Source organism: Heteronotia binoei, chromosome 15 (assembly GCF_032191835.1).
Source record: "Heteronotia binoei isolate CCM8104 ecotype False Entrance Well chromosome 15, APGP_CSIRO_Hbin_v1, whole genome shotgun sequence".
Lineage (NCBI taxonomy): Eukaryota > Metazoa > Chordata > Lepidosauria > Squamata > Gekkonidae > Heteronotia > Heteronotia binoei.
Genome location: NC_083237.1, coordinates 10,269,651 through 10,281,837, shown reverse-complemented (window position 1 = coordinate 10,281,837; position 12,187 = coordinate 10,269,651). Strand labels below are relative to the sequence as shown.

Genomic DNA, 12,187 nt, shown 5'->3' with positions numbered 1-12,187 from the left:
AGGGTTGTTCCGGGGCATGTATATATTTGGGACCGGGACCACGTTTGCCCTCTTGTGATGTACCAGCTAATAAAGTATGTTGCCTTCAACACATCTCATCACTGTGTACATTACACAGTCCTCTCTGTCCACGGCTCTTCTCATATCACCTGGTATTGGGCTTATGCCCTTTAGAGCATGGAGGATACATGATTCTGACAACAGACCTTAAACGGACATTCAAACCAACGACTCGTTCCTGCCCTGGTAGTGCTTTTGCAGAGCAGAGATTTGGGATTGCTGATCTCTGCAGGAGCCGAATGTTCCTACTACAAAAATATTATCTGCCGCTGTGTGTCAAGGGTGCCTCTTGCCATGTATTGTATCGTGCTTATAGAATGCCTTGACCTGTAGTGACCAAAAAGAGCCCAGCTTGGCTGAATATCGAAGACTGAACATCAAATACTGAACTTGTAACCGATGAGTGTAGCTGTAGGACCGCCGTCTGAGTTTAATGTGTATGTATATAACAATTGTTTAGATTTTTAACTGTAAATTATGAAATGTTAATTTTAATGTTTAATTTTAGATCCCATGTTAGTTTTATATGTTGTAAGCCGCCCTGAGCCACCTAGTGGGAAGGGCGGGATATAAATCTTAGATAAATAAAAAAAATATGTTATTACTGCTCTTTGTCTTCACGCACTGCTGCCTTGGGTGACTAACTCGTAATGTATCATTCTACACTGTACTGGATACAGCTGGTTGGCCAAGATCGGCTTATCTAATTCACAGAGATATTTTCAGCTTGCTTTGAGAAAGCAAGTCGGGTTGCCAATCCCCAGGTGGGGGCAGGGGATCCCACGGTTTGGAGGCCCTTCCCCCACTTCAGAGTCATCGTAAAGCGGGGGGAGGGGAGGGAAATGTGTTCTGGGAACTCTATTATTCCCTATGGAGACTTATTCCCATAGGAAATAATGGAGAATTGATCTGCGGGTATCTGGGGCTCTGGGGAAACTATTGTTTTTTGAGGTAGAGGCACCAACTTTGCAGTGTATGATCTGGGCACTCTCCTCAAAACACCCTCCAAGTTTCAAAAGGATTAGACCAGGGGGTCCAATTCTATGACCCCCAAACGAAGGTGCCCCTATCCTTCATTATTTCCTATGGATGGAAGGCGGTTAAAAGGTGTGCAGTCCCTTTAAATGTGATGGCTAGAACTCCCTTTGAAGTTCAATTATGCTTGTCACATCCTTGCTCCTGGCTCCAGCCCCAAAGTCTCCTGGCTCCAGCCCCAAAGTCTCCTGGCTCCAGCCTTAAAGTCTCCTGGCTCCATGCCCAAAGTCCCCAGATATTTCTTGAATTGGACTTGGCAACCCTAAAAACAAGGTGTGGAATGGACAATGTGTGTGGAGAGGAGTGGTGATTGGGCTTTTGGCGCTTATGCATTCGAACCATGTAACGGCTGGACCCTAGGTATATGTAGGTGGGCTTTGCCCATGAACACCAGTTTTAGCAAGAATCAGCCTGACTGTTATGTTTTCCCTTATTAATAAAAGCCTTTGATGAAACTCTGGTGCTTTGGTTTGTGGAGACCTTGCAGCACTTGACACTGTGTTATCCTGTGAAGTTATGAGCAATGACAGCATTTTGTAAATAACCTACTGATATCTCTTTCTTTTCCGGGACTCCCCAATATCAATAGTCTTTTTTTTTTTTTGCATGAACTTCCTTCAAAACTCAAAATCGTCTGTCACATAGTATTGTGGCTTCAGTGTTCTGTATATCCTTTTTTCCATGCAGGTGTTTTTACTCAGAATCGTGATGAGATTAGCGGTGTGCTGAAAAATCCCTGAAGACACAACTGCATTTTCATCTATTAGCCTCTTCTCTCATACCAGCCACATCTTTTGCATCATGCAAATGTCCTTTGAGTCTCCTTCGTTGAAAGGGTGTTATAGGCAAAGGATACAGAATGCAGAATCCTTGCTGGGACTCTGTTGCCAGTGAAGTCCTTCGAGATGTCTCCAGCAATGAAATACATGAAAATAATGTTCCTGATCAGTTTCCTAATGGTCTTCCCTGCATGTAAGAAAGAACATCCATTTTTGTTTGAATTCACCATTTAATAGATTCCTCAGTCGGTATTTGTATTAATTGCTTTTGCTCCTTGTGTTCTTTTTCCATAAATGCAGATGTTTCCACACAGCAGATCACTCTTGTAGAGTCTGGTGGTGGGACCAAGAAACTGGGAGAGACTCTACACCTGACTTGTACAGTTTCTGGGTTTTCTGTATCAAGCTACTATGTGAGCTGGATTCGTCAGCCACCAGGAAAAGGGCTTGAGTGGATGGCACGTATTGCAGCTGGTTATAGCCCTAGCTATAACAGTGCTTTGCAAAATCGGATCTCCATCACAGCAGACAACTCAAGAAATCAGGTGTCCCTCCAAGTGAACACTCTGAAGCCTGAAGACACATGCACCTATTACTGGGCAAGAGACACAGTGAGAAAAAACCTTTCCATGGTAGTGCAAAAACTACCCTTCCAGAAAGCCAGTCCTCAGTCTTGCATTGGCTTGTGTGTTGCGACTGGAAACAGGGCCCTCTTCCTCTTTCCATTTCCTTAGCCACTAGTGCACGGCATCACAGAGAGTTCATACTGCAATGTTATTGCCTGTGCCAGAACTTAAAATGGCTATTTACTTCTCTTTTAAGCAGAGCTCCTCCAAACATGGTCTCGTGTCTCAAAAATGTGCTGTTGAATGCTCATCAAGGATAACTGTCTTCTTCATCAGTTACTACTACTTCCAGGGGTCGTTTTTTAGAAAAAAATAGGTGGTGGAGCTCATCCAGGGATTTTATGCAGCTGGACCCACTATTCAATGGACAAGGAGGTGGAAGTCTCAGAAGGAGGAGGTGGAACTCTCAGAAAGGTTCAGGAGCTGTGCTCCTGTGAGCTCCCACTGAATCTGAGGCCTGACTACTTCATCATTTAATATTGTGACTTCTTGGGATCAACCCTGGCACAGCTTTTATTGAATCCAACCAAGGATGCGCTATGCCAGTGTCAAACATCGATATTTCTCAATAATATTTCAATAATTATTTCTCAATAATCAGTCTTTTGTTGTTAGATCAAAAGTTGCTTTGTTGTAGAAACTCTGAAGCTTTACCAAGGATAGAATGCTTGGAAGTAATGACGTATACTTGATTACACTGTTACTATATGGGATTACGTCAAAGGACAGATGCAGTTTGAGTCACGGGTTCAAAGGTTAGTACATAGTATCTATTTCTTTACTAAGGAATTTAGGCTATTAAAAACATATCCCTTTCTCACACTTCTTCCAGACTTGATAAGAGCTGTCTGTGTGAATGTGGAGGAGAGGCACCTCACAGGCTGCGGCGCAAACATCCTTGGGCTAGATGGATTTACCGTTTGCCCAAACGTTGTAAAAGGGAGGGGGCGCTGGATACTAGTGGCCTGCTTTCTGTCTAAGAAACCATCATTGCACTTAGAAATATGCATGCTTGACAGGCAGGCATTGTCTATAAACTGTCATTTCTACCTTTGTACCCATGCGAGCTAGCAACTCACTTATACCCAACTCAGGGGCTGTTGCGGGGGCTCTCAAAACCAGATGGCAAAGAGAACCATGCAGCAGCTGGTGCCCATGCGGTTCCCTGAGGGTTGCCACTCCTTGGCAGCACTCCAGAAGTCAGACTGAGGGTGTAGGGTTCATCAGATTGCCTGATTCAGGATCCATCTCTATGCTGGCCTCAATGCCTTTATGGTGTAATCAATAAGAGGCGCGGCCACTTTGTGTTCTTATGGGACACAGCTTTATTTGAGAAGGCCCCACGCATGCTTAAATAACATCTTTAAGGTTTAACTAACAGCTAGGCCTGACTGAGGTCTGCGAACCAAGTGACAACACAGTAATGCAGAATGAATCAAGCAACAGCCACTGTGTATGCAATAAATAAAGAAATTTTAAAGAGTCTATTTGTCCTTTCTTTGCTTGAATTTACATATGAGAAATGAATCAGTACTAGAGAGGAAACACTGGATGACACCTCCTCTCTGTTCCCACTGTCCTTTGCAGGGCGCTTTTCCTAGTGGGAGTTCCTCTGCATATTAGTCCACGCCCCCCTGTTGTAGCCAGTCCTTCAAAAGCTCAGAGGGTTTTTAGTACAGGGGCTACTGAAAGCTCCAGGAGGATTGGCTACATCAGGGGGGCATGGCCTAATATGCAGATGAGCTCCTGCTAGAAAAAGAGCCCTGGTTCTTTGATCATGACAGCATGTGTTCCTCTGTCGTGCAATATAGTTAAGTCAGATATTTCTAGGGAACACAAATAGCTCTCCAGTCACATTCATGGCACTGTGTCAATGGAAGCAAGAGAAAGAAGTACTGATGAATTAATGGGTTGGAATGACTCAATTTTCCAAAAGCAGAATGGAAATTTCCTGCTTTCCATCCCCCCCCCCCCTTCAACAGTACCAAAATAATTGGCACAAAATGCTGTTCCTCCTAAGACTGAACATCATGTGTTGAAAAATTCCTGGAGATTTGGGAGAGTGGGATTGCGGTAGGAGGACCTCAGAGGAATAGTCATACAATCTGGCCTCCAAAGCAGCCATCATCTTTTATAGGACTGATTTTTTTTTTTTGTAGTCCGGAGATCGGTCATAATTCTTTGACATATACAGACCCCATCTGGAGCTTGGTAACACTATTTCATGGGAGATAGATGAGCCTGAAGTATGATGTGAGGGAAATGAGAATAATTGGATTTTTTTTTTTTCTGGATCAAAACTATCATCACCAGGCAATAACAGGATTATTTTCCTATTTAAAATTTGTATGATTTTTTATCATGCACTGGCTTTGTTTGAACATTTCAGTATTTGGAACTCAAGGAAGTAGTAAGGGAGCCAACATAAATCCGAGAGTAAGCTCACTGTTCTTGTACTGAGAAAAACAGAGAGAGAGAGAGATGATCTTATAATGCATTGATTTTCTTTGAATATCTAAGTACTTGACATTGAAGGAAGTTGTAAGGGAACCAAAATAAATCCTTGGGCATTTTCCCACAGAGCTTACCACGGAGCGACGTCCCTCTTCACCGTGCAGCATCTGCACGGATTTCCCACCAACTGCTCCGAGGAACCAAGAAGAGCCGCGGCTTTTGCATCGCTAACGTAAACTGGTTTTTAGCGGTTTACATTTGCGACGCAAAAGGCCCGGCACTTTCTGGTTCCTCGGAACAGTTTGTGGGAAATCCACACAGACGCTGTGCGGTGAAGAGGGACCTCGCTCCGAGGTAAGCTCTGTGGGAAAACGCCCCTTGTCTAAGTTCTCTGTAACTGCCCTGATAAAAACATAAAAACAGAGGGTGGGGGAGATATGCAATGCAGATTCTTAATTATTTCTCATAAGTTGATCCTTCTTATTCAGTTCAGGCCTCAGCACAATTATGTAGCACTTTGGGGAAAAGATACAAACCAGTAATCCAGCACTGGAGACCAAGATGGAGAAGATCTCCACAGCCACCATCTGTTTCCCTTTGGTGCTCAGGTAGGTTGGAACAAAACACAACCAAACACTGCAAAACATCAGCATGCTGAAGGTGATCAATTTGGCTTCATTAAAACTATCTGGCAACTTCCGAGCAACGAAGGCCACAAGCAAGCTTATGAAGGACAGAAGACCCATGTAGCCCAGGACAATGTAAAACATAAGGACAGAGCCTTCATTACATTCTAGTATAATCTCAGTAGTCAGTGACTGAGTGTCCAAATCTGGGAAAGGAGGAGTGGTTCCTAGCCACACTGTACAAATGCTTACTTGAATGAGGGAGCAAGAGATGACCATGATGCTGGCTGGCCTTTTCCCCACCCATTTCCTCAAGCTGGACCCTGGTTTGGTGGCCATGAAAGCTACCACCACAGTGAGGGTTTTGGCTAGCACACAGGACAGGGCCCCAGAGAAGATGATGCCAAAAGCAGATTGCCGGAGGAAGCACGTCCCCTTGCTTGGTTCTCCTAGAAACAGCAAAGAGCAAAGGAAGCAGAGCAGGAGGGCGACAAGGAGAATGTAGGTGAGATCCCTGTTGTTGGCTCTGATGATGGGAGTATCTCTGTGTTTAATAAACACTCCTAGAACTAAGGTTGTACTCATGGAGAGAGAAAAAGCAAGTGAAAGCAGGCTGATTCCTAGAGGTTCGTCAAAAGATAAGAAGCTTATGATTTTAGGGATGCATCCATCCTGGTTCCTGCTTGGATATTGATCTTTTGGACATGTGAAACAGTCATCCATATCTGAAAAGAAAGAGAAAAGTGTCTGTTCCAGAGCTGATGGATGTGTGCTGTAGCCTTCTCAAGGTCACATTTAACACGTGTGAACAGCAATATGATTGTTGTCTTTCATCTCATTCTTAATTGCTGTCTGAGTGTGGTTATATTAAATAGGATTTTCATATTCTCTTGCAATGGTGAAAATATGCTAATGCTCCCTCTAAACTCAATGGGAAGTAAAAGCGACTACCTCCATAGCAACTACCTCCATAGACAGAGAGAGTTACTTGGGTTGCTGGGATTTTCCTAGAAATGAGGGGAGGGAATATTAGGGACGCCAGGATTTGGGGAGAAAACTCAGCAGGGTATTATGCCATAGAGTCCACCCTCCAAAGCAGTAATTTCCTATGGAGAAAGTGATCTGTGTAGTCCTGTAATCTTTTGCAATTTTGGGACACCACTTGGAGGTTGGAAACTCTGGCTCTAGCACTAGATATAAACCCACTACAAATTGCAAATCTTATAGGTTGGCATGTGAGAACTTTGCAAGAATTGGTCTAGATCTGGCAGCCATAAATAATCTGCAATTTAGTTTTACAAAATGAGGGGTATGTGTGTGTTTTGACAGCACATTGTGAAAGCAAAGGAAATGCGAAAAGATCACTTAAGGAAGTGAGTTTAGAAGGAGGAAATTTGAAATGCAAAGGTTTTTTGCTTGGTACCGATGGGCTTAGCCATGATGGGTTGTCTCAGTAAACTGCATGCCAGATTGGTTGGAAGCAGCGTTCCCCCAAAGTGGAGTTAGTGTGAGCTAGCCCACAGGTTTTTTTTAGCCTCTGTCTCACACATTTTTGTCTTAATTCAGGAAGGATGGCCCCAGAGCAAACGGATTGCTGCAGTAGCTCACAACTTTAATACCAATAGCTCACAAAGTAAAATTGTCGCTCATAAGAATCCACAGCTTATAGAGAGCATTGGTTGAAAGTTGGGAAATGCTAGGACTGTTTTCAACAGGTATAGCAGTCACAGTGCCTTCCAAAGCAGAGTTTCACCCTCTGAATCCCATTGATCTCAGTATACTTACAGGAGGAGAACAAGGCTTACAATTGAATGGCTAGGGTTAGGGAGGAAAAGCAGTGCAAGAAGGGACTTGGAAAAGCAAGCAGCTGAGGAAAGAGTGTATGGAATGGATACGAATGTATCAGAGAAATAGACTCACCAAAGGCTCATTGCGGCAGATATGCCACCATTTGAGTTTTCCTTTTTTATTAACCTAAATCCCTCCTTCAATCTATTTTGGGAACTGGTTCTACATTTGTTTAATAGATACAATGGTAAGTTATCATTGAATGGATTTCGTTCCTTTCTTCATTCTCAATACTTGGGGGATCCAGTTCACTGCATCACCCACCTTTGTGGCTGGAAAACTTCCCTGCTGGGCAAAGAGCACAACCGTAACAGCAAAACTTCTCCCCTTCCTTCTTTTTCTTCTGCTGACCAGGGGGGCAGGGGTCATTGCACACAGAAACGGGCACCACCTAGACCGGTAGATGAAAGCCATTGAAGACTGGAGAAATTACACATTGGTCATAAAAATATAATTCAACTGTAGACATTTGAACTGGAGAGATTACACATTGGTCATGAAAATATAATTCACCGGTAGACATTTGAAGTGGCAGAAAGGAGAACAGAATCTAAGCAATCTTCTGCATCTATTTTCTGATCATAGCAGATAATAATTCTATTTTTTTGGTTGCCTCTTGATTGAAGCCCTATCCTTTATGAGAAAAACAAGGAATTCATAGAAACAAAACAAACAAAAACTGACTTCAGTTCTCTCCATGAAAATATCTTCCAATTCACACCTGGTTAAAATGTCTATGCCATACAATCATATTCTCATGAATGATGAATCCTTTTCCTTCAAGAGCATCTACATCCACCCTTCCAACTTTCACTTGGAGGATGGACTTGTTGGGAAACATGACCATGTTCATGATGTCAAATCCAGTCCCCATTTCCTTCTTCTTATTAAAGGACATAGTTCTCCCAGCTGAATTATTAAAGGAAATGTTTTGAAGAAGTGAGTGGAGCTGGTTGAATGAGAAAAAGGGAATAGGGGTTGCATAGCATTAGGGTTCTATTAAGTTACCAAAATATCACACATCTGGAAGAAGAACTACGGCTGCAGTTCTGCTTCACTTCATAGATTTGTAAAATGACCTTCCTCATTGATACAGATGTCACAATGCCCCACTCCCAGATGTAAACCGCTATGAGATATAGCTGAAAATGCACAGCTTTCCTATTATTTTAGTTCCAGTTGTAGGATGGCATCTGAGCTGACAAAACTTTTGTCATTAAACATATACATAAAGTAATGGAATTTATTTATTTATTTTATTGGATTTATATCCTGCCCTCACCACCGAAGCAGGCTCAGAGTGGCTCACAACAGTAAAAACATGTACAAATATTAAACATTAACTAATTAAAACCTTAAACAATACAATGATTTCAACATTTTAAAAACAATTTGGTGCTAATAATACATTCCAGTCGTTTCAGTTTCAGTCTCCTTGAGCATTATCCTCATATGTGGCTATCGATTAAAAGCAAGTTGAAATAAAGTTGTCTTGCAAGCCTTGCGGAACTGGACAAGGTCCCGCAAGGCTCTTGATTCTTCTGGAAGTTGGTTCCACCAATAGGGGGCCTCTATAGAGAAGGCTCTCTCCCGAGTGATAACCACCATAAATGTCACAGATTTTAGCTATGACTCTATTCACTTTAAACAAAGGCCTTCTGGAATCATTAAAGAACAGGGCAACAGTATCATGTATAAAATGGCATAATATACAAGGTGACAAAGGCATTTCATTGTACAGAAATACCTTCCTTCAAATCTATTTCTTTATTTTATGTTATGCCATTAAAAATCTGAGACTGGGATTGAGACTGAATTACCTTCCAAGGCTGACTGGCTAGATATGCATCTCTTCTACCATCTTCTGTTCCTCTGGGCTTAGATCTTGATGTGTACATAGCATGCAAAGCGTGAGCCACAGCATAGACAGCATTGTAGATGCTATAACTGTGCCCAGACATGCCCATTTCAAAAGTAAACCCAGGAAGACTCTCCAGTCTCTCTTCCCCAGAACATGTTTCATTGGTCATTATAGACTGCCCAAAGTTTGGAAACACACAGCCAAATGCTTGTTCCCAGAACACCTTGAGAAAACCATTTCCTTGTGCCCAATAAGGGTTAATGTTCTGAAGAAATGTCCTGAACCCAAGAAGCTCATTGCTGGAAACTGTGAATGACAGAGCTCCTTGAAACAGGAGGAAACTCGAACTCTTTAAAAAACTGGATTGTATGAAAAGAATTTGGGCTGTCATAATCCATACTTTTCTGTACAATGGATTCTCTCCATATGCAGGAACTCCTAAGAACAATCCTGTATTCATAGCTAGGAGGGTTGAAGAGCCTCCATAGACGATAAAAGTATTGGCTCTGCTCTGTGTCAAAGGTCGATATACTTTTAAGATTAAGTCTTCCAGGTCATTTACAGTGTCCCATCCAGATTGTTTCAGGAGTTTTTCTGTGAAGTCCAAACAAATCCTGTTCTGGAAAAACAACGTCTCCAGGGCCTGTGAGAAATGTTCTCCATTGTCATCATCTGCAGCAAAGAGCCCAACCCAGGTCCACGCAAAATAGAGAAGCAATTGAATGATTCCCATATATTGAGTGGTTTCATTTGGGACCATGCGGTAAAAGGAAGGGAACTCTGCCACATCTCTCTCTTCAGGGGGAAATGAGCCGTAAGTGAGCTAAAGAAAATGCACATATATTTAAGCAGGGATATGTTGTATTTTGATGGAAGCGGTCGACAGAAAGAAATCACCAAAATTATCACCATGTTTTCCCATTCCCCTTTCCCACTGTGAGTCTACTGAGATCTGTACTTTGTTCTGCAATCAACAGACAAGATTCTTTTCGTCTTGGTGCTGGAATTTTCCTTCTGTTCTCCCTCTGAGAGTAAACATGGAGTAGTGGTTCGTAATGGGTGGAACAGATTCCCTACTCCTCTTCCGCATGTAGTCTGCTGGGTGATCTGGGGCCGGCCACAATTCTTTTGAGGACACTCTCTGTCCCACCTACCTAACAAGGTGCCTGATGTGGGTAGAAGGAGTAGATATGATTGGAAGTCTCTTTGAGACTTTTTAAGGTAGCAAAGAGCAGGGCATAAAAACAACAACTCTTTCTCCACAAAATAACTCAAGGAATGAAAAGTGATCATTTGTTAAATCACTCATACTTCCACACGATATCCTACTTGTAGAACCCATGGAAGTTCTCCTAAATGTCGCCTAACTCTCCCCATGTCTTTTGTTCCCCTTTTTGATTGTGAATCCACACTGATTTGAATTTTGTTCCTTACACCAAAACAGAAGTTGCAGTCATCATTCTCCCAACTTCAGCATGATAGAATAAATCAAAAAGGAAGAGAAGAGAAGAGAAGAGAAGAGAAGAGAAGAGGAGAGGAGAGGAGAGGAGAGGAGAGGAGAGGAGAGGAGAGGAGAGGAGAGGAGAGGAGAGGAGAGAGAACATGGAAAGGGTTCATTTGTCAAATCACTCATTCTTCCCTTCAAAGATCCTACCTGTGGAGTCTTGTAGAAACCTAAGATATTTGACATATGGAAGGAGACAGCAGCATCAAATCCACCAACAATGGCTATTACATTTCTCTGGGAATCACATTTGTAGTTAGGGACAAATCTCTGTGATTTGAAAAGCAGGTCCAGGGTGGTCCGGTAAGTCATCCTTTCCTCAGAGTAGCTGTCAGAGATGTGGAACCCGAGGGTTACATTTGGCAGGATCTGAGGATTCTCATTGATCTCATTGACAGCAAAAGCCAAGGCCAGGGCATGCTGGAACATCGTTGTCACCATTCTTAAAAAGAGAGAGAGAATGACATGCTCTGTTACAAGAAAACGCCACACCTTCTTGGTTCATGTTACAATTCTGGACTATTCTGTGTCTGCAATTCAGTAGTATAAGAATTTAACAGTATAAGAAGAATTTAACTGAGAAGCCGAGAAGAAATCTCATATGTGCTGCAAAGAGAAGGAAGACTGTCAAAGGGATTGGAAAAGAGGAATGGACCCAGACTACAAGTCCTTCTTTTGAGCATCCTGAAACTTCTCAGAATACCTGTTGTTACTGCATTTCATCAGACCAAGATAATGGAACATGGGAGTGGAGCTGATTCTTACTCTGGAAACTCAAAGAACTTCTCTGAAGGGTGTATTTTGAAATCAACCATATGAAACGTGTAAAAGATCTGAGAAGAAAGGCCTCCAATGAGGAGGTCACCTGGCTGATACCACTCGTGTGGCACAGGGAGAGGGTCATTCTCAGGACACCTCCTGCCATTTGCTGTCCATGCTATGAGAAGCAGTAGGAGTCTCAATGCCACTTGCTTCAGCATCCTGAGGAACTTCTCTCTGGATCTCAGACATGAGAGATCAGACTGATATTGTCCTGTCTAGTCCCTTCTCTCCCCCTCAGTGATACAACAGGGTATTTCATAGTCTTTTTCTGATTTGTTGACTGCTTTCCAGCTGCTTCATAAAAACCACTGGAGTTTTGATCAGTTGAACCAATTAGAGTGAAGTGGATAATTGCAAAGGAGGTAATGACCACTCTGAGGTTTGGACCAAAAGTGACACACTGGGTACCACTTTTACTCAAGTATAACTTGACTTCTATTCCTCTTGGAACAATTAACAGGATCTTTGATCCAGTTCTCTGTTATGAACAAACACCACCAACAAGCCCTTGTAGAGCTACCAACCTCTAGATGAGGGCTAGAGGTCCCCTGGAATTAACCACCAATATCCAA

General features: G+C 42.6%; 1 protein-coding gene across 1 annotated transcript; it reads right to left on the bottom strand.

Annotated features, from left to right (window-relative positions):
- Positions 1-5,406: 5,406 nt before the first annotated feature.
- On the bottom strand, positions 5,407-11,222 carry LOC132582960 (vomeronasal type-2 receptor 26-like). The gene is made up of 4 exons (XM_060254625.1): positions 10,944-11,222; positions 8,150-8,377; positions 7,693-7,819; positions 5,407-6,305 (listed from the first exon to the last, which is right to left on the bottom strand). The coding sequence occupies exons 1-4, from the start codon at positions 11,220-11,222 to the stop codon at positions 5,407-5,409; spliced, it is 1,533 nt and encodes a 510-aa protein (XP_060110608.1).
- Between the last annotated feature and the right edge of the window lie 965 nt (positions 11,223-12,187).